General features: G+C 36.6%; 1 protein-coding gene across 3 annotated transcripts; it reads right to left on the bottom strand.

Moving 5' to 3' along the window:
- Nucleotides 1-16,139: 16,139 nt before the first annotated feature.
- On the bottom strand, nucleotides 16,140-21,031 carry LOC143615453 (agamous-like MADS-box protein AGL11). Of its 3 annotated transcripts, none has more exons than XM_077088575.1 (9): nucleotides 20,970-21,031; nucleotides 20,042-20,232; nucleotides 19,073-19,154; nucleotides 18,492-18,553; nucleotides 17,136-17,235; nucleotides 16,719-16,760; nucleotides 16,581-16,628; nucleotides 16,288-16,451; nucleotides 16,140-16,200 (listed from the first exon to the last, which is right to left on the bottom strand). In XM_077088575.1, the coding sequence occupies exons 2-9, from the start codon at nucleotides 20,221-20,223 to the stop codon at nucleotides 16,197-16,199; spliced, it is 684 nt and encodes a 227-aa protein (XP_076944690.1). In that variant the 5' UTR covers nucleotides 20,224-20,232; nucleotides 20,970-21,031; the 3' UTR covers nucleotides 16,140-16,196. The 3 variants fall into 3 exon arrangements, with proteins under 3 accessions (XP_076944690.1, XP_076944689.1, XP_076944688.1); XM_077088574.1 differs by lacking the exon at nucleotides 20,970-21,031 and adding an exon at nucleotides 20,684-20,757; XM_077088573.1 differs by lacking the exon at nucleotides 20,970-21,031 and having other exon boundaries at nucleotides 20,042-20,378.
- Nucleotides 21,032-21,308: the final 277 nt, after the last annotated feature.

The following is a 21,308-nucleotide window of genomic DNA, read 5'->3' as shown; positions in this document are numbered from 1 at the left end:
TATCTGTCTTATTTGATACTGGCGCTGACCTGAGTTTCATATCCACTGAGTTTAAAAACTCCCTAGGCCTAGCAACCAGTAGGCTAGACACGTCTTATACTATAGAACTAGCCAATGGTAGGCAGATACGCGCGAACGAGAGGACTGAGCAATGTGTATTGGTCATGGGAGGTCACGGATTCAATATTAACTTATTGCCAATAGACTTGGGAAGCTTTGACATTGTGGTAGGCATGGATTGGTTAGTCGAGAACCACGCGGAAGTTATTTGCCATGAGAAGCAGGTTCGGATCCCACTGTTGAGCGGGGAAACCTTAGTAATTCAAGGGGAAAGAAGTGGAGTTGCGATAAAACTCATTTCGTGTCTAAAGGCGCGCAAGTGCCTGAGGAAGGGATGCTACGCCTTCCTGGCGCACGTAGTAGAAGAAAGGAGATGAGCGAAAGATTGAAGACTTACCAGTGGTGCGCGAGTTTCCAGAAGTTTTCCCTAAAGATTTGCCCGGATTACCGCCCACCCGCGACAAGTCGAGTTTCGAATCGACTTGGTTCCAGGAGCTGCACCAGTAGCTTGAGCACCGTATCGACTAGCTCCATCTGAGATGCAAGAGCTATCCAATTAGTTGCAGGAACTATTGGATAAGGGTTTCATACGCCCAAGCTTTTCACCCTGGGGAGCTCCAGTACTTTTTGTAAAGAAGAAGGATGGTTCATTTAGAATGTGTATTGACTACAGGGAACTGAACAAGCTGACAGTCAAGAATCGGTACCCCTTACCGAGGATTGACGACTTATTTGATCAGTTGCAGGGATCCAGTTATTACTCGAAGATAGATCTACGGTCAGGTTACCACCAACTTAGGGTCCATGAGGAAGACGTGCCGAAGACAGCCTTCCGAACTAGATACGGCCATTATGAGTTCTTAGTGATGCCCTTCGGGCTAACTAATGCGCCGGCTGTATTCATGGATCTGATGAACCGTGTGTGCAAGCCATACTTGGATAAGTTTGTGATTGTATTTATAGATGATATTCTGGTTTACTCCCGAACCAGAGCGGAGCATGAACAACATCTGAGATTAATTTTGGAGTTGCTGAAGGAAGAAAAGTTGTATGCAAAGTTTTCTAAATGTGAGTTTTGGCTTAGAGAGGTTCACTTTCTCGGTCACGTTGTAAACGAGAAAGGAATACACGTCGATCCTTCCAAGGTCAAAGCCATCGAGAATTGGGAAACGCCAAAAACACCAACTGAGGTGAGGCAATTCCTAGGACTAGCTGGCTACTATCGACGTTTCATTGAGAACTTCTCCAAGATAGCTTTACCTCTGACTGCGCTAACTCAGAAAGATAAGAAGTTTGATTGGGGCGAAAACTAGGAAGCAGCGTTTCAAATGTTAAAGCAAAAGTTATGTAGTGCGCCAATTTTGTCGCTACCCCCGAAGGGACGGACGACATCGTCGTCTACTGCGACGCTTCACATCAAGGACTCGGATGTGTCCTTATGCAGAGAAACAAAGTCATAGCGTATGCCTCTCGTCAACTCAAGGTCAATGAAAGGAATTATACAATGCATGATCTGGAACTTGGAGCAGTTGTTTTCGCGCTAAAGATTTGGCGCCATTATCTTTATGGTACAAAGTGTTTGATTTTTACGGATCACAAGAGCCTTCAACATATATTTGATCAAAAGGATTTAAACATGAGGCAACGAAGATGGGTTGAATTATTGAATGATTATGATTGTGAAATAAAGTAATCATCCTGGAAAGGCGAATGTGGTAGCAGACGCTTTAAGTAGGAAAGAGCGAGCAAAGACGCTACGAGTTAAGGCTCTAAGATTGACCATTCGCGCAGACCTCACTACCCGCATCCGAGAAGCTCAACAAGAAGCCTTGAAATCAGAGTTTGTCAAGAACGAATCCCTTGGGGGTATGATTAAGAATTTGGAGCTCAAAGAGAACGATACTCGATATTTTGCTAACCGCATATGGGTCCCTCTCAAGGGAGGATTGCGCGAGCAAGTGTTAAACGAAGCTCACAAAACGCGGTATTCCGTACATCCTGGCGCAGACAAGATTTACCAAGATGTTAAAGCGCTGTATTGGTGGCCCAATCTTAAGGGCGACATCGCGACGTATGTCACTGACGTGTTCGAAGGTGAAGGCTGAATACCAGAAACCGTCGGGGTTGCTTCAACAGCCAGAAATTCCCATGTGGAAGTGGGAACAAATCTCCATGGACTTTATTACCAAACTGCCAAGGACACCTGGGGGTTACAACACGATTTGGGTTATTGTAGACCGGCTAACTAAGTCAGCACACTTCCTGCCAATCAAGGAAACCGATAAGATGGAAAAGTTAGCCCGATTGTATATTCGAGAAGTAGTTTCAAAACACGGAGTTCCGGTATCCATCATTTCTGATAGAGATAGTCGTTTCACCTCAAGATTTTGGAGATCGCTACAAGGGGCTTTAGGTACTCGTCTTGACATGAGTACGGCTTATCATCCCCAAACGGATGGACAAAGCGAGCGAACCATTCAAACATTAGAAGATATGTTGCGCGCGTTGCGCAATCGATTTCGGGGGTAGCTGGGATACTCATCTCCCATTGGTTGAATTTTCATACAATAACAGTTATCACACAAGCCTCAAGGCTGCGCCATTTGAAGCCTTGTAATGGGCGCAAGTGTAGGTCCCCACTGTGTTGGGCTGAAGTGGGTGACAAGCAAATGACTGGTCCAGAATTGATCCAAGAAACGACGGACAAAATTTTCCAGATACGGGATCGCCTTAAGGCAGCGCGCGACAGACAGAAAAGCTATGCAGATGTGAGAAGAAAACCGTTGGAATTTCAAGTAGGGGATAAAGTACTTTTGAAAGTCTCTCCATGGAAGGGAGTCCCCCCGTTTCGGCAAGCGAGGAAAGTTAAATCCGCGATACATCGGACCATTTGAGATCCTGGAAAGGATCGGTCCAGTTGCTTATAAACTCCAATTATCCGCCGAACTTAGTGGAGTTCACGACACGTTTCATGTATCCAACCTCAAGAAGTGCTTATCTGATGAAACGTTAATTTTACCATTGGACGAGGTTCATATCGACAAACAACTACACTTCGTGGAAGAGCCTATAGCAGTAACCGATTGGAAAGAACAAAAGTTGCGAAGAAGCCGAATCAAGTTAGTAAAGGTTCAATGGGACTCAAAGCGTGGACCTGAATTCACTTGGGAAAGAGAAGACCAAATGCGCAAAAAGTACCCATACCTCTTCCAAAGGATAGTTCCTACCAGCGACACCTCCTAAATTTCGGGACGAAATTCTCCTAACAGGGGGAGAATGTGACACCCGGTAATTTCCCAATCCCATAAACCAAGTAACCAACCTAATTATTAGGAGATTGTGAATGTTATATGCGCCATGCGCTGGTGCGATGCGCGCCATTATCAGCGCGGGCATATGTTATATGCGCCATGCGCTGGTGCGATGCGCGCCATGTTAGGATCAGCGCGGGCATATGTTGTATGCGCCATGCGCGGATGCGATGCGCGCCATGTTAGGATCAGCGCGGGCATATGTTATATGCGCCACGCGCACAGGTTTTTGTTGTGTTTTCATGATAACTTAATTTTATGTCGTTTCTGTCTAATGGGTTGCATACCTCTTCAATGATCAATAAGTAAAACTATGTTCAAACAATATCCTAATTCCTAATTAAGACCCAAATCATTTATGCGCGCGCGGAAAAAGGGAACATTGAGAGCTAGTTTGTTTGAAGCTCCAAGATGGAATTGACTTCAACATAACTGATCACTATGTTGAAATACCAAGACCTCATGGAGAATCTACAAATGAAACTCAACGTCCCTGACTACGAGAAGGTTACGCACCTACCCGCATCAAATAAAAAGGAGTTATGAGCGACACCTGCGGGAAGAATCCCCGCGGGACACCTTAAAACTAAACCCTTTACGCATGAACCTCTGCACAGAAACCAACCACCTTTTCGCTTAAATCCAAAAGTTCACCCTGTTAATAAACTCTGAGAACGCTGGTTCCAGCAGAGCCAGATGGACTCGCAGGATTCCTTATAAGGGCGCCTGCGCAGTGATACGCGCAGGATTCGTTACAAGGACACTTGCGCGAAGACCAACTGGAGCCGCCGGACCCACAACGTTCAAAGAAATGGCCTTCACGCAGAAGGCTATACGCGCAAGGCTACACGCACAAAACACTTAGTCTATTCTTCAGATGTAAGGGGATTACCCCCCGCCCAGAAAGAACCAGTTGCGTGTTTCAGAAATTTTTACTTTTTGACTGCACACTGACAACAGTACCAGGAAAAGTATACTGTAACACGAAATGTCAGCTGTCAGCCGCACCTACTCTCACCAACCACAGTCCTGCATGTACTGTCAAATCCATCAGAATCTTTATAACCACTCCCTAGGACCATCACCCCCCATCCCTAAAATAAATAATAATAAAACCCCATACCTTGTCATCATTACACCCAATATAAATAAGATTTCAATCCCCTAAATCAAGGGATTGTGTTCCCTTGAATTTGCCTATAAATAAGTATCAATTCTTGAATAAAAATATCACACAAACACACTTCAAACTCCTCTCTTAAACCTGTAATTCTGCACTAACCATCTCCCAAGCATCCGTTTCCAGTTCCATCGCTAGACTTCCAATTTCGAGGCTAACATCAGGAAACCCGAATCTCGTTTAAACTCTCTCTAAACCATCACTTAACAAGAATCACAGGTGAGTCTCACAGCCCCTATTTTCACTGTTTTTAAACTGTTTTCGGGGCGAGGGACACGTGTTTAAATTATGTTTTATCATGGTATATTTACAAGCAATGCAAACGGTTATCTGTTTATGGTGTTTATCTTGGTTTTCAATGTAAGTGCGCAAGATTTAGACAGTGATCACTCGTCAGTGGAACTCTAAGGGTAGGGACTACTGTGTTTGATCAACCCACTCGTAGGGGTCGCACCTCTTTGCATAGACGAGTGCCTAGTATGGTCATGGGGTAGTACTACTGGTAAAGCCCGCTCGTAGGGGTCGCACCTCTTTGCACGGACGAGCGCCTAGTTTTTCCGAGCACAACGTCCGCGCGTAACCCGCGGGACGGTATTGTTTTAGCTCGTAGTGGCAGCGCCACTTTGCATGGACGAGCAGTGTTTTCAGAAATGTCCGCGCGTAACCCGCGGGACGGTTTTATCAAGCATATGTTTTAATGATGTTATCAGAAATATGTTTCAATATGGTTTTATCAAGGATATGATGCAATACGATTTATCAAGTCACCAAAACTTGTGAACTCACTCAGTTTATACTGATTCAAATGTTTTTACGTGTCTTTCAGGTGATAATTAGTAGCGCAAGGAGTCACACATAGAGCACTTCACGCAGAACATCTATAAAAATGGTTTTTGGAAGATTTTGGTTCTATCCCTTCCACACGCGTGGTTGTTCCCGCCGTGTAAGGGGATATGGCGCGGAAATCTTCAACGTTTTTCATATGTGGATGTTTTTATATGTAATTCTAAATAATGTAATGTATTTTGTACTAGACATTTCATGCGCAATGGAAAATTTTATTTGAATGTTTGCAATGACCCGTGCTTGATTATCAATTCCCACTCGCGCGCACCCGGCTGTTTCCGCCGTTTAGGGCCGGGTGTGACACAAGCGAAGCGAAAAAGTTAAGCTAGGCGAAGCGAAAAAGTTGTGCAAATGAACAGTGATGCGAAGCGAAAAAGTGGGCGAAGCGAAAAACTAAGCAAAGCGAAAATCTAGGTGATGCGAAAACTATGCGATGCGAAAATCTTTGCGAAGCGAAAAAGTTCAGTTTTTCTAGAAGAAATCTTTATTGGGATCTGTTCCACCAAACTTGTCAGTACTAGGTCAAAGGTTGGTACACTAACTTTCATGCCATGCGAAGCGAGAAAGTTACTTGTTGATTTTAACACCCTTTAAAGAACCCATAACATCTTTTCAACACTTTTCAACCTACAACTTTTGAATCTAAAGCAAGTTCAACACTTTTTAACCGACAACTTTTGGATCTAAAGCAAGTAAACTGTTTATTTTTTTTACCAAGAACACAATCTAAGTCATGTTCATCAACTAGAAACCGATTCTTTTGTATTTTTGTTATTGTTATTTTTCTTGTTTTTGTGGTTTTCTTTGCAAGAAGCTTTCCTATCTTCTTCTCAAGATCAAAACCCAAGATTGTGATCCAAAACCCTCAACTAGTGAGCCGAAGCTCTGATACCAATTGTAGGTCCCGAAACCGGATCCGACAACGAATGGCTTTGTTCTTGATAATTTTGCTCGTGACGGGTGCGGTAAATCAAACGATCAAACAAAGTAATATAAAGATAATATAAACGGTGAACGACTCCGTTGTCGGTTTCGAAAGATGAAATACATAATAATCGAAATTTACACCATACAAAACAGACACAAAACTTAACAATATAAAGTCCTATTTATATCCAAAATAATAGCATTCTAGAAGATTTCTTCCCGTTGAAGCTAAATGCGTGCCCGAAGCTCTCGTCTCGTGTCGGGACCTCTCGTCGACATTAATTATCATCTTGACCGTGAATAAATAACGGGTTTCATACTTTGATATCGCAAGTCACATTTTTGGCCTTACACTTACGGATTGACGCAGAACAAGCTTTGGCCGGAAAACAGATTTTTAAGATTCAATACAGATTACAGAGAGTATATGAGTTTGGTTTGAATGTTGGAACGAGTTTAGATTGAGGTTAGAGACCTATTTATACTATCAATTAGAATTGGAACATATATCGTTTAATGCTCGTTAATGTAAATTTTAACATAGATTCCAGCGGTTTCCGGGATTTCGTCGCGCGTTACAGGCCGTTAAAATGAGTTATGAACAACGATTAGTAGCTTCTGTTAGGGTCTAAAGTCGTTACAAAGTATTAATTGGATTTTTAAACGAGTTTTTGGGGTTATTTTGGGTTACCGGAAACTTGGTAGCCAGAATCCGGCCAGTCTCGGAAAACCGCGGGTTGGGGGGTGCTGGTAGATTATATTATTTGAATAATACATTTCAAATGATTTACAAGTGTAGTCCCCTCATCTTTGGTATTATAATAAATCAGAATTTGAATTATAATTTACAATTTGAACCTTAAACTTTAGAAAGTTTTATGATTGAAATAAAATTAATATGCTTGGATAAATTTTCAAATTATCCCCAAATTAGTATGCGAATTGTTTAAACGTTAAAACTTTAAACTTCGTTAATTGCACAAAATAAATTGAAAATGACAAACGATAACCATAAATCCTCGGAATTCAATATGAACAGAACATGAACGTATGATAAACGTGAATCATTGGGAATATAATGTTAATGATAAACAATGAACAAAAATACATCGAAACTTCAAACCGGCGGGTCGGTTTAACGAATACAAATGTAAGTTCAAATTCAAATAAACTAACCTTTGTCACATAAAATGAAACTTGAGAACATTATAATATATGTGTGTGTATATATATATATAGATATATATAAACAATACGAAATTTAAAAATGGTTGGGTTTTCGGGTTTGGAAAGTAACGAATATTACAAAAATGCGATGAGAATAAGATTCCAAATGCGAGGCGATTTAAAATCTTAAAAGAAATGCGAGTGGAATCAAATGCGATGCGAATGGTTCCAATATGCGAATGCGAATGGAATCTAGAGAAAACATGTATCACACTGTTAAACATACGGATTCTTATCCAAACACAATTTTTGACAGATTTGAAGCTTTAAACACTTTAACAAGCCTCAAGAACACTTAAACACACCTTTCGAACACAAAAGCAAGACAAAAATTCAAGGTTGTGACCCAAGAACGTCAACTAGTAGAGCCGAAAGCTCTAATACCAATTGTAGGTCTGAAAGACGGATCTCACAACGTTCTTCAATCAATCTTGGTTGTTGGTTAGATTAAATCACCAACAACTTAACCAAGATCTCGAATCTTGTTGGTGTTTGATGTTATTTACTTGAAATAGAAAGTTCAGAGGATAAGATGAAGAGTGAGAGTAGGTAAGATTTGGTAGTTTTTGCAAAAGGTTGTTTTGTGCATGGAAGTTTGCACTATTTATGGTGCAAGTTCCATGCACATTCTTTCATTATATTAGGCTCAAATGAGCTTTATTTACAAGGCCTTAAGCCCAAAGATACAAATTGAAACGAAAGCTAACATAATACAACTGAACATAGACGAACAAATACAAAAGACTTAAATACACAAAATGGCTCTACATCCTCATTCTAAAAAAATGTTGAAGAAAAAAGATTATTGTGTCTTTTTGTCATTGATTGTGTTTTTTGTTTATTTTCATCAATGATTGCGTTTTTTTTGGACATTGTGCCTTTTTTCTTCATATTGTGTTATATTACTCAACATTGTGTTATATTTTGTTTAAAATTATGTTATATTTTGCGATCTATTGTGTCTTTTTTTGTTTATCATTGGGTTTTTTTTTATCTTCGCATTGTGTCTTTTTTCTAGCATTGTATCTTTTCGGTGTTTTTTTTTGTTTTTTTTTTGAAATGAGAATGACGGGGGAAACATTTTAGTTTTTAAATTTTTTCGTTTTTTATTTATATTTTAAGTTATGATTTTTTTATTATTATTTTTTTAATTTTTTAGGGCTTTTTTTCCCCACAAATTCTTATCACATTCTAACTTTTCCTCCTTTTGTATTTTAACTTCACAAAATAGAATCAAGAAGTTTGATGTTTGGCCATTTGCAATAACTAAATATTTGTTTTTTACCTTTAAAACCTTAACGGCCCCCCTTCTAGTCACCATACTTGTTATCTAACTCTGTTAGTTAAAACTCAGAATTTAAGCAAGTCAATGGGGGTCGACAGAGTTTTGGCTAGCTTGTCATTTGTGAAAGATGTGTTAGCTGCTTGGTACCTTTGAATAACAGTTTGATTAAGTTCCTATTCTTTACTCTTTAGGGACTAATATTGTGAAATAGAAAGTTGAGGTTGCTAGCACTTTGTTAACTTCGCATAGCTCACGAGATCAAATCAGTCGAGATAATGGTTAGAATTCCTTTTGTAATCTGTTTTGTTTAATCATCGAGAGGAATATTAATATTTGTTTTCGCTCTTGGTCTTCAGTTGCGGAATGTGCGGCTAAACTCTTTGAATCGAGCCACGTCTCGCCAATGACTTATTCAAAGAACTTTGTTAGTGTTGACAAGTTCGAATGGAGAAATACAATGGGAGAAACGATTTCAGCCTATGGAGACTGAAGATGCGGGCATTGTTGGTTTGTCAGGGCAATAGCCATGTAGACTTTGTTAGGTGAAGCTACATTAAGGAGAAGAAGGATATATATATATATATATATATATATATATATATATATATATATATATATATATATATATATATATATAGGGGTGGGATCAAGAGAAAACTAGAAAACTCCACCAAAACCATTGATTTTACTAGATCAAGGGCTAAAAAAAGAAGGGGACAAAAAGAAAAAAATGTGGGTTTTTTAATGAAGAAGGGTAAAGTTGGAATATGCATAAAAACTCAATCGATCTTTGTTCTCTCATCCTTTACTCATCTGGCAGACCACAACACCCTAGGTTTTCATATTCTTCCAATTGATCATCTGTTTCATCCAATTGAGTACGAAATCAAACAGAAAAACGAAGAACACCATCAGGTATGCAGTAATATTAATCCATTTCACACAATATCAACATCAATTAGGCGTATTGCATTGAAATCTCGTTCAAACCGTCTCTGTTTTTGTTTTTCTGGTTAATCGAAGAACAATAGTGTCAATTAGTCACATAATAAGGGTCGATTAGGCATATATTGCGTCGATTCTGAATTATTTGTGTATATATTGTTGTTTAGGACATATTATACGTGATGGTCAGGTGTACACTGTGTCAAATATGAACAATTTGTATGTGTAGTGTCGATTAGGCGTACTATTAGTACCGATTATGAGCGTTTTGTATGCGTGTTGTCATATATCGATAGCAGTCCATTAATTTACATGATTAGTGGAATACTGCATAGATATAATACATGAATGATGTATCTCACTGCGTAATTTATATTATAATGCACATATGTACTATTGAACATAATAATGGTAAGGTTTTTTAGCATCTTCTTTATACTGCGTATACGTAAAGCATATGTAAAAATGTGATAAGAATATTAGGTCATTTGTGTAGTTCAGTTGCGATGATAATGCTCATATGTGATGATAATGTTAAGGTAGTAATGTTAATACATATATGCAATACATATTATGACACTAATGTTCAGCTCTCACGATAATGTTAAAGCGTTTGTTAAGGTATAATACATATACGTAATACATTTAAAGATAATAATGTCTAGACTGACAGCAAAACAATGGAAAATTACTAACAACAAAATTAAAGTCGTTTCGGACAACAATGACGAATATAGGAATGTTTACGATATAATTTGATAAATTTCATGCATTTTGTATTTTGATTACATATATTTGAATCGACTATATTACTTATGTGGCATGGATATAAGAATCACACCCACGAAAGGTGAAACATGCAATGCTCATGGACGAGGAATACGAGCCGAGGTAAGTTATCAAGGAACGATAATTATCTATTTCAGAAGTGCTATTTTGATAATCTAATTTGTCCAAATCTGTTGCGAAATTAAACATCAGAAAAAAATAGCAGGTAAACAATTGTGGAGTTCAATTTCATAAATAATATTATCATTTAGACTTATATGAATTATTGATGTACTACATACAATATGCAGGTATGATGTATTACATATATGCATTACTTGCATTATAGAGGTATACACATACACATTATAGATGTATTACACATATGACATATGCATTACTAATGTATTACACTTATATGACGCGATGGTGTGTTGCACATATGTAGTACTAATACACTACATATGTGCAACACACATGTAATACATGTATTATATATGTGAACAAACATAATTATTTAACTATTTTATTGAAACAACAGGAAAGAAAGGAAGCAGGGCATGAAACAGGGGAGGACAGTAGACAACTAAGACGTCAATTCGGGAATTTTTCCGGCCACAGTGACCGTGCTAAACAGGTTGAAACTAATATGGAATTAAGAGAGTATGACACAGTGGTGTGATCACTTTTACATAATGGCTTTCAACTTGAAACGAGATGACGGCTTATATTTTTGACAACCTGGTGTCGAGTGTGCTCAACTTTAGATGCATACCCATTTTCAAGGATAAAAGCACATCATACAAAGTGGGTTAGTTGAATGTAATTTCAATACAGTAGTGGTGCATATATGCAAGTCATTAGTATTGCATACGTGTATTATATTAACAATGCATATATTTAATAGTTTAGTAATACATATTCTCGTGATACGTGTTTGTTATAAGGGTTGCTTTTTTTTGTTTGTTTACACAGGCTAGCGTATTTTCTAATTAACTAAAATCGGTTGGACACCCGAAGGCGGAAGCTATGAGTTCAGCAAGGCCAAGAAAAATGAAGTTACCATGGGCAACAAAAGATAATGTCACGGATTGCCAGATATTCACGATGCTGCATATGCAGCGCTATTAAGAAGTCGAACAAGTTCGTTGTAATTTTAGCATGGGTGATGTTGGGAAGGTTAAACATATCAAGATTCTCCAAGTGAAATATATAGCTCGCATATTGCTTTCGGGAGCAGACGTTGTCAAGAAGCATGTGTTGGAAGATGCTAAAGGTTGGGAGAGCAAAAACAAGAAAACGTTTATGGTTTAAAAATGTCTCGTTTAAGGTTTTGATGGACAATAGTTAATCATTATGAATGAAAAAAATAACAGTTTTGTAAAGCATAGGGCGTTAGGTCATTTATGATAAAGCGAATTGGTTTGACATGAATGTTTGTTTTGTTTGTTTCATACATGCACGTTAATGAAAATAGTTGAGCAGTGTAGATGAGTATGTTAAGCATTACTATGTATTTTTTTATAAATGTGCGTAAATGTCAAAGGCCTAAACTAGTAACACGTGCTCGGCGTGCAAGTTAAATATTTTATGCATTAAGGTGTATTGTTACATGAATTAAACACAGATTATAATACATTACATGTACAAGGTGCGTAAGGTATAAACAGTAGGCACGTATACGATGTTCAACAATGTATGTAAAACACACAATGCATAAGTATAATACGAACATATAAAGCAGGACGAGAATTTTACATTACATGGTGCACATTGATGTCTAAAAATGTAGATAAAACTCAAAACATTGTATACATATGCAACACAACATGTCTATAATAAAAAAAATATAAAAGTTTGTACGTGGTATGTAAACACGTCACGTAGGACTACACGCCTGTAACATTTCTATAAAACTGCAGTAGCGTGAACATGTACATGCCAAAACGTGTGTAAACGATATATATCACATAGGTAGTGCGTACATATGATACTGAGTGGAGTTTGCATATGTATGCAAGCACATACACAATGTTTAAAAGGTATGCATAACACTCAAATACACATATGTATTACATTCATCTAGGTTTCAAGGGTCGATGTATCAATATTAAGAACAGTGTTCTAAAGCAAAATATGCAACACACGTGAAAAACGCACATGTTGAATATATGTAACAATGTAATGTGTATACACGTTGTAAAAGGAACAAAATCAGGTAGAAGCAATGCGGGCCAATTGTAGGTTCCCGCGGGGCGTCGCTGATCGATACGAGATCCGCACGAGGTCTAGGAGTGCGGAATCCTCCTAGACTCGTTTATTGGTGTAGAAGACGAAGAACACGGTTACACATACATAAACACACGAACAAACACAAGAACGGGATAAACGAATCTGCAGATCCTTTCATATAATAATCATAACTCGTTACATACCAAACACGAAAACAAAGACACGGCCGACCCGAGGTGAGCTCTACCTCGGGCCGTCCCACACGACTCTCCCTCTCGGTTTCTCTCTAGACAATTAAACTGATCACAAAACACTCTGACTTTCTGGATAACCCCAACCTAAACAAGACACACATATATATATATAAACAACTTCGCGGGCTTGGGCTTGGGCCTGTAGGCGAAGTTGTTCTTAACTTCGCCTATGGCGAAGTTGTTATAACTTCGCCTAAGGTGAAGTTGTTCTAACTTCGCCTATGGCGTCTCCGCTGGTCAGAATTGCATAGCGACGGTCACAAAATGCACCAACAGACTCCCCTTTGACCGTTGCTCTCAATTCTAACAAACACAAAAGATCATCTGTTACAAAACATGCACCAACACCAATCGTCTAACATAACGGTCGACAACGTGATCAAACGAAGACCCGGTCTCAGTGTCATGAGATACAGCAACATCACTTCTTTAGCAGTCTAGAACTTCTCGCATTTACAGGAGTCATGATCGGTTACGTATTTGTGGCATCTGCCTTGCTCTATCTTGATTAAGGAGTACTTGAAAATAGCTTGACATGTTTACAGCAGCCTGCATTTCCCTCATAAGAATCCAACTCAAAACCTCCTAATGCCAAAAAATAACATAATTAGTATAACAATAGTAAAATGATAACTAGTAAGAAGCATAATTCAAGTAAAAACTGAAAGAAACATGACAGTATTTGATTATTACCATCAAACTTTTCACCATAGCAGATTGAGAGCATCATTCAAGTGAGTTTCACCTGTTAGCGGGTTCGTACCTTTTTCGCCGAGTACATACCTGAACCGGATCGTTTCCCATTTATTAGTGAAAACCAGAATTGGAGCCAGACTTGTTTCTAATACTGATTATTCTAAACGGTTTTTGTAAACTAGGTTCACAAGTCTAACCCATAACCTGCACTAGTTAATTTCATGTATACTGCATTATATTACATATATGTAGTACATAAAACATATGCTACATATATGTATTACATGGATCAAGATGTCACTTTGTTGTTCAACACAAACATATTGCAATAGATTTAGTGGTCAAGGTGCTTGAATTTGACGTTACGACTGCAAATGATCTTATATATACTAGGAGTTTTTTTAATTAACTGTTTAATATTAATAGTAATACATATACGCCATACTCAAAACTCAAACCTCGGTATTAGACATATCTAATACTCTATTGTACACATATATAACAATATCATACTGCATCAATATCAGGGTATTTCTTTCTTTTATTATTATTGCTTATGTATAATACTAATAGTATTACACATATGCAATACTAATAGTATTACGCATATGAAGTACTCTGTTTGACACAATATCATCCAGCTGTAATACTCAATTATCTGTGAAGAATCCATAACTCATGATTAATCACTTAAACCATCAAGGCAACACATGAAGCAAGTAAATTATTTTTTTCCCTAGAGTAACAAATGGTTTTAACCTAGAATCAGCAAATTTTGAGCGTTTTCTTTTACCTAGAATAACCAAAATCATATCGTTTTTTATCTAGAATCACAAATCATGGACTTACAGTCTAATTATTAATTGTAGAACTTGTAGATAAAACAATTATAATCAATTTAGCAGTCTAACAATGACAATCAGTTGAAACACACATGAATAAGTAAGAGATACCTTCAATTGTCATGTTTAGTGGTTGAATCAAAGCTGGAGATATGATTAAAGGTTGTATATGCGTAATTAAACACAAGCAGAGGATTGATATTCGACGAATTAGGATTCTTAATCATCAAGATGTATCGATTCTGGATCTATAAGATTTTAAGGAAAGTTCATCGCACTAAAGAAGGTCGTACAGGTAAAGCCGGTCTATATTAAAACATGTAGGAAAATCAAATTTACAATTATAACCTTAAAGTTAGGAGTTTCTTAGTTTTCTCCCTAAATAGGAGTTTTCTCTTGATCCTTCCCTATATATATATATATATAATATATATATAAACGAAAGTCCTAAAATCCTACATGTCGCGATTTGGTCGTTTCCCCCTTTTTTGGAAGCCACCAGATTGCTTGATTTTTAAATGGAGGCATCTCATTGATTTAACCCAAATTCATGGGTATGGGTCTTTGGTCAGATAGCTCTTAAACGGGTTATAACATCTCATTAAATTAAAAATTAATCTTACCAATTATTTGATATGAAAATCCTATAAAATAGGGATATTAAAATTTAATATCCAATTTAAAAAGAAAAAGATATTATTTATAATTAATAAACAATTTTATAGTAAAAAAATAAAATTAAAATCTAAATATACATATATATAAATATTAAAAACGAATAATGTAAAACAACCCCTGTAATACGGGGGATAAAATCTAGTATGTGTGTGTGTATATATATATATACACACACATACTTGAGAAGGCATCTCTTGAGCCTTGGTGATCGAGTTCTTCATGAAGTGTCAAAACAAGTATCTATAGCATTTGTTTGGTCCGAGTTGGAGTCATTGTACTTGACTAAGTCATTGGCTAATCAGTTGTATTTTAAGAAGAGTTTAAACACGAACAAAAAGAAACGCTAAAGAAAGGAATTTCGGTAAAATGGAGTTCGGTTCCTTTTTACGAAACGTTACCATATATGTGGATACAATGGACCTTAGTTTCTTTAATCTAACAAGGCATTATATATGCACATTGAGCAAATGAAATCCAGTTGGCTTATTATTATTATTATTATTATTATTATTATTATTATTATTATTATTATTATTATTATTATTATTATTATTATTATTATTATTATTATTATTGGGTTTCATCTCATCATCATTAATTCTCGGGTTATATACTTATATATGGACTTGTAGCGGTACTAGAGGAATGGCCTTGGTTAATATCATGTCAGGAAAGTCGATAATTGATAAGAAATTCAAGTTTCCAACTTCTTAGAAGCTTATTATAACAACAAACTTCATCCAAATTAAAACATTTGATAACATCACACAATAAAAACACACACAACATACTCCACCCTACATGGGCATCAATTACTTAAACATAGTGTTCCATAAGTCACACACATAACACGATCCATAAAATTTTTATTCCAACAGCAACACGCACAATGCGCTACCACCGCATCATTGTCGTGATCATCACAGCCGTACTCCCTACGCCTCATCACCTTATAATTAATAAAAAAAGTGTTTATTAAATGAAGCAATGTTAAAGACTCAAGAGTACTAATTAATTAGTAGTTAAATTTGTATACCCAAGGTGAAGAAAAGGCTTCACAGGAATGGAGTATTCTGAAGGAATATCCTCAATAGGCGGCCCCATAATATTCAGTTGCAGTGTGTTCCTAGCCATGTAGGCTTGCCATGCATTATACTCCTGTGCAGCGTTCATGTTTAGCTGCTGCATGCTCTCAGCCATCTGTTTCCACAAATATATGGCACACTCATACTCACACAACATGCAATTACCACTAATTGATATATTATCATTTTATGTTTAATTAATTATACGGGCTTATTGATATATATTCATACGAGGACAACTTACTTGTATCTTTGAACGCAAGAAAGTGTTTAGATTTTCCAACTCGATTTCCTGTTGTAACCAATAAATTAAGATACCAAGATGAAATTAGAAACAATCATCAAGGAAAGAAGAATGGTGAACATATATAAGCAGGGTTACCCTTTTTTGTAGAGCTTCAGTTTCAGCGAGTATCATGTCATTCTGTTTAAAGTTAAATGAAAACAAAGGTCAAATTAGTTGTAACACCACTTCATTTTTTTTTGGAAATTTGTTCAATAACAAGAGTTGATTATCATACAATAAATATTGGGGATAAAAGAGGGATGCAATAAAGCTAAGAAATTTATATGTTATATGCGTGCGACAATAGTTTTAAAGTAGCTGTTACGAAAAAACTTGTTTAGACTGTGTATACATGACAACGGTTGTATGAAAAGGTTTGATTATAAAGTGAATTATTATAAAGCTATATGCAAATACATAGTTTGTGCACAGGGGGTGTATCATAGTGAGGAATGCAAATACATATGCATATTCATATACAAACATATGTGAATATGATAGAGAGTTTTATACCCTTTTGGACCTGACCCTTGAGATCCCTTTTTCAAGCCTTCCCTCCAATTGCTTCAATTCCTTCAGATTTAAGCAGTCCAGTCCTTCGCCCATGAGGTGCCTGTTACAAAATAAAAACATGATTAAGGAAATTAAGGATTGAGTGTCTATGAACCACACTTAGCTTCAAACAATCTACCATAGTTGTAATAATAATAAAAAAACACGAAAAAGAGGAAAAAATTAATAATAAAACATTTGGCCGTTAGAGCTAGGAGCGCAAACGAGCCGAGCTGCTTGCAAGCTACTCGAGCTTGGATCGATAAAGAGCTCGAAAGGAGGCAAGCGTTTACGAGCTCAAGCCGAGCCCAAGACCAAGCCTCAAATAAAGCTTGTTTAGTTATCGAGCTTGAGCTTTGTGTAAAGAGCTCCCGTGGTTCAAGTACCGACACGATCTGGTTAGGGATGTGCTCTTTGATATATTCAGGCGAGCTGGAATTTCTGTTAAGAAAGAAGCACCTGTGAATTTCCTGACTGACCCGTCGGAGGGAAGATCATCTCTTCGACCGGCTGACATTTTGGTGTTTGGATGGATAGGAGGGAAACACGTGTGTGTGGATTTAACAGGGGTTTCTCCTTTGGTGGGCTTAGGGAGTAGTGGTTTCGCGGTCGGTCAAGCCGCATTAAAAGTCGCTTCAGGTAAGGTGGCAAAACACGAAAAGGCGTGTCTTGACAACCAACATGTATTTATTCCTTTTGCTTTTGACACTTTTGGTTTCCTCGCGCCTGAAGCTGTGGAGCTACTTACCCGTGTTCAGCGGGTCATGCAAAGTAATGTTATGACTCCAAGATCAGCAAATATAGTTTTTAAAAGATTGGGTTTTGCGATTCAAAAAGGGGGTAGCGGCGCAGCTTGTTGCCCGCTTGCCTTCTGTTTCGATGTAATTCAATAACAATCCATTTGTAGCATGAACTTCTATGTATTAAATTCACACCACACATCCGAGCTTGAGCCAAGTTTTGGCTAGTTTGAGGTCTACACGAGCTCGAGCCGAGCTTGGGCTCGTTTAAGGGTTTTTCTCAAAATATATAAACATAACTAAAAAAACGTATATATAGTAACTAATAAATAATAAATGAGCCGAGACCGAGCTTAAAAAAACTCAAGAGCCGAGCCCGAGCTTTAGAAAAAGAACTCGAAATGAGCCGAGTTCGAGCTCAGGTTCTCGTAAGTCAAAATGAGCCGAGCTAAGCTAGCCTAGTTGAGCTTGGGCTCGGCTTGACTTGTTTACACCACTAGTTAGAACAATAGAATTAGAGCTCTACAGTTGTAACCAAAAATCATTTTGAATAACTTTTGAATGAGTTTTCAGTCACCTGTTAGTATTTTGAAGCATTTGAATCTGCTGACGAAGTTTCTTTGACTCTTGCTGATAAAACTGCATTCAACAAGAAAAAGTCAACCATAATGTTTAATTCAACGTAAAAAAGATATGCCCACGAATAAATAAAGAGTAATTAGGTTACTTGTGTTGTGGAGGTAATTATAAGTAAAAATGTTTTTAAGTAAAGAGAATGAAATATAAAAGTTGATAGTTTTACAATCATCATATATTTTTATGAATAGTTTTTAATTGTAATTTAAAGTGTATAAATATAGACACATGTTCATCACAAAAGGTTAGCAACATATTTTTCTCTCTCGTAACTATAGTTTATGAGTGATATCTTTTAAAGTTATAAATGTGACATACAAAAGTTTTTATTTGTAGTCATTTAATCAAATGATCAAATTTAGTTTGGTGACATGCATATATATATATATATATATATATATATATATATATATATATATATATATATATATATATATATGTTTACACAAAGACTTCAATATATTATAATTCAATATTATGTAATTTGAAACGCAGAGCAAGTATAGAGAATTAAGTTCTTACCTGAGCATTGATCTCTTCAGTTGTCCATGTGCCTGGTGTATTTGAAGTCACCTTCTTGTATCTCTCTATGGTTGATTTTATGCTAAAACAGAAGTACAAATCACTAATATATCAAAAAATTATATATATAGGGTTTTGACCATGTTGATATCTATGCATCTTGCTAAATTTGAAAAGACAAAGACCATCATAGAAATGGCAAAAACTTGAGAAACTATAGTTTCCTTTTAATTGTGTTTCAAATACAAAATCTCAGCATAGATGGATTTTATCCAATGTGTAGATTGTAAAAGCAAAACCTTTTCTCATGCTACTGGTACACTTCAATCACTCAGACTTTACTTGCACCAAAATAGGAACAATGGTCTTTCTAGCAACTTCTACTTCCAAAGCATGCAATAGAAAGGTAAAAATTGATTTTGTACAAGATATTACTCATAGAACATCATGATACCTAGTTGCATTTAACTTAAGGTTTATGTGCTCAAAAGATTATCTTGCAAAAGAAGTACTAAATTTTCTTTATAAAATTATGTGCCTTTTAAATAACAAGAACATGCTGGTAAACCTAAACTTTGATTTCGAGATACAATTAGTCAATTTCGGAAATTTTTATATTTTGAGTTGTAAGAAAGAACATTTCCTGGGTCAACAGGGATTTGTAGTTGGTAATATTAAATTTTAGTTAGAATTTAAACAAGAGGTAGCTATAAACTCTTTGCATAGTCTACAAAGTCATAGTTTGTATCCCTAACTTTATGTTATCCAAGTTATAATCATATTTAATCTAAACATCTAAATTCAATCAGACTGTTAAAAAATCTGATCAGGTAACTAACTTTCATGTATAATAATTAGTTACTTCAACTTTCATGGATCTTGGATCGATCGAATATCATGGAACTATTTCAGAATCATATTCAAAGAACATATGGTAAAAAAGGGAAGCAAAATTTAGAGAATATTTACTTGTTATTGGCGTATTCGTAGACTCTTCCACGGCTAGAGAAGACGATTAGAGTGATTTCAGCATCACAGAGAACCGAAAGCTCGTAAGCCTTCTTTAGGAGCCCGTTTCTCCTCTTGCAGAAGGTGACTTGACGAGTGGTGTTGCTTTCAATCCTCTTGATCTCAATTTTCCCTCTCCCCATCTTCTTTTCCTGTACCAAACAGCAATTTAGCATACTACCATTTGTCATATCAAATCTTAAATCAATCCGCATAACACTCCCGATCCAAAATCGTTTCTCAGTTATTCGCATTAACAATATAAAGAGGAATTTTGTTACATCTTGAAACCGATCTATTTTTAAAATACATATGATACTTTATAGTTTTCATACATAAACACACACAAATATATGATCTATAGTGCAGGTAGCTTTATTTTTCGGACTTAGCTCCGGATAATTGAGATCAACAAAAGGTTGTAGATCTGTAATGATTCCTTGCCCAAAATCAAGGTACAAGCAATTAGTGTTACAAAAAGGTTTAAAGTTAAACCAAAAGGAAAGATTCAAAATATTTTGAAACCCTAGCTAGCTTGTTGAATTTTTACTTAAGTGAATTAAATAAAAGTAAAACATCAAAAAACAACCAAAAAGACTGGACCTCATCAAGCCTAGAAGCAAGTTTCACTTTCTTCATTGGGAACTTTAGTTTCTTGCAACAATACTCTTTAGTATCTATTTCTTCCATTTGGTAAATAATCATAGAATAACAAGAAGAAATAAAGGAGTGATCAAAAGGACACAGATGACCTCTCTTATATCTCCTTCTTTCTCTCTCTCTCTCTCTCTCTCTCTGTACATATATACATATACACACACATATAGGTGTGTAAAGATGTAGGAAAATGTGCAAGAAGATTTAAAGGTAAAGTGATGAAGACACAAACCTTGGAAAAAGAATAGAGTACCAATTTCTGAGAGAGAGTTCAACTTGTTACTTAATTATTTTGTTTGCCTATATATATAACCATCTTGTATATCATTATAGTGCGCCCTATATCACTGTGTGTGTGTGTGTGTGTGAGAGAGAGAGAGAGAGAGCGAGCTGGCTGGGAAAATGACAATGTGCCATATTTGCTATATGGTTCAGAAAAGTGATGAAGAACAACTCTTACCCTAAACTGATAAGTGAAGTTTACATCTCTGGTTTTACACTTATCTCCTTACCCTTTACCTTTATTTACGGAAAACCCCACCTGTGGCAAAACATGATTTTGGTGTTGTGC

The sequence above is a fragment of the Bidens hawaiensis genome, unplaced genomic scaffold, assembly GCF_021521415.1.
Source record: "Bidens hawaiensis isolate Kalapana, Puna unplaced genomic scaffold, B.hawaiensis_p1.1 tig00042984_1, whole genome shotgun sequence".
Taxonomy (NCBI): domain Eukaryota; kingdom Viridiplantae; phylum Streptophyta; class Magnoliopsida; order Asterales; family Asteraceae; genus Bidens; species Bidens hawaiensis.
Note: the sequence above shows the minus strand (reverse complement) of the source record. Positions and strands in the feature narration are given on the sequence as shown.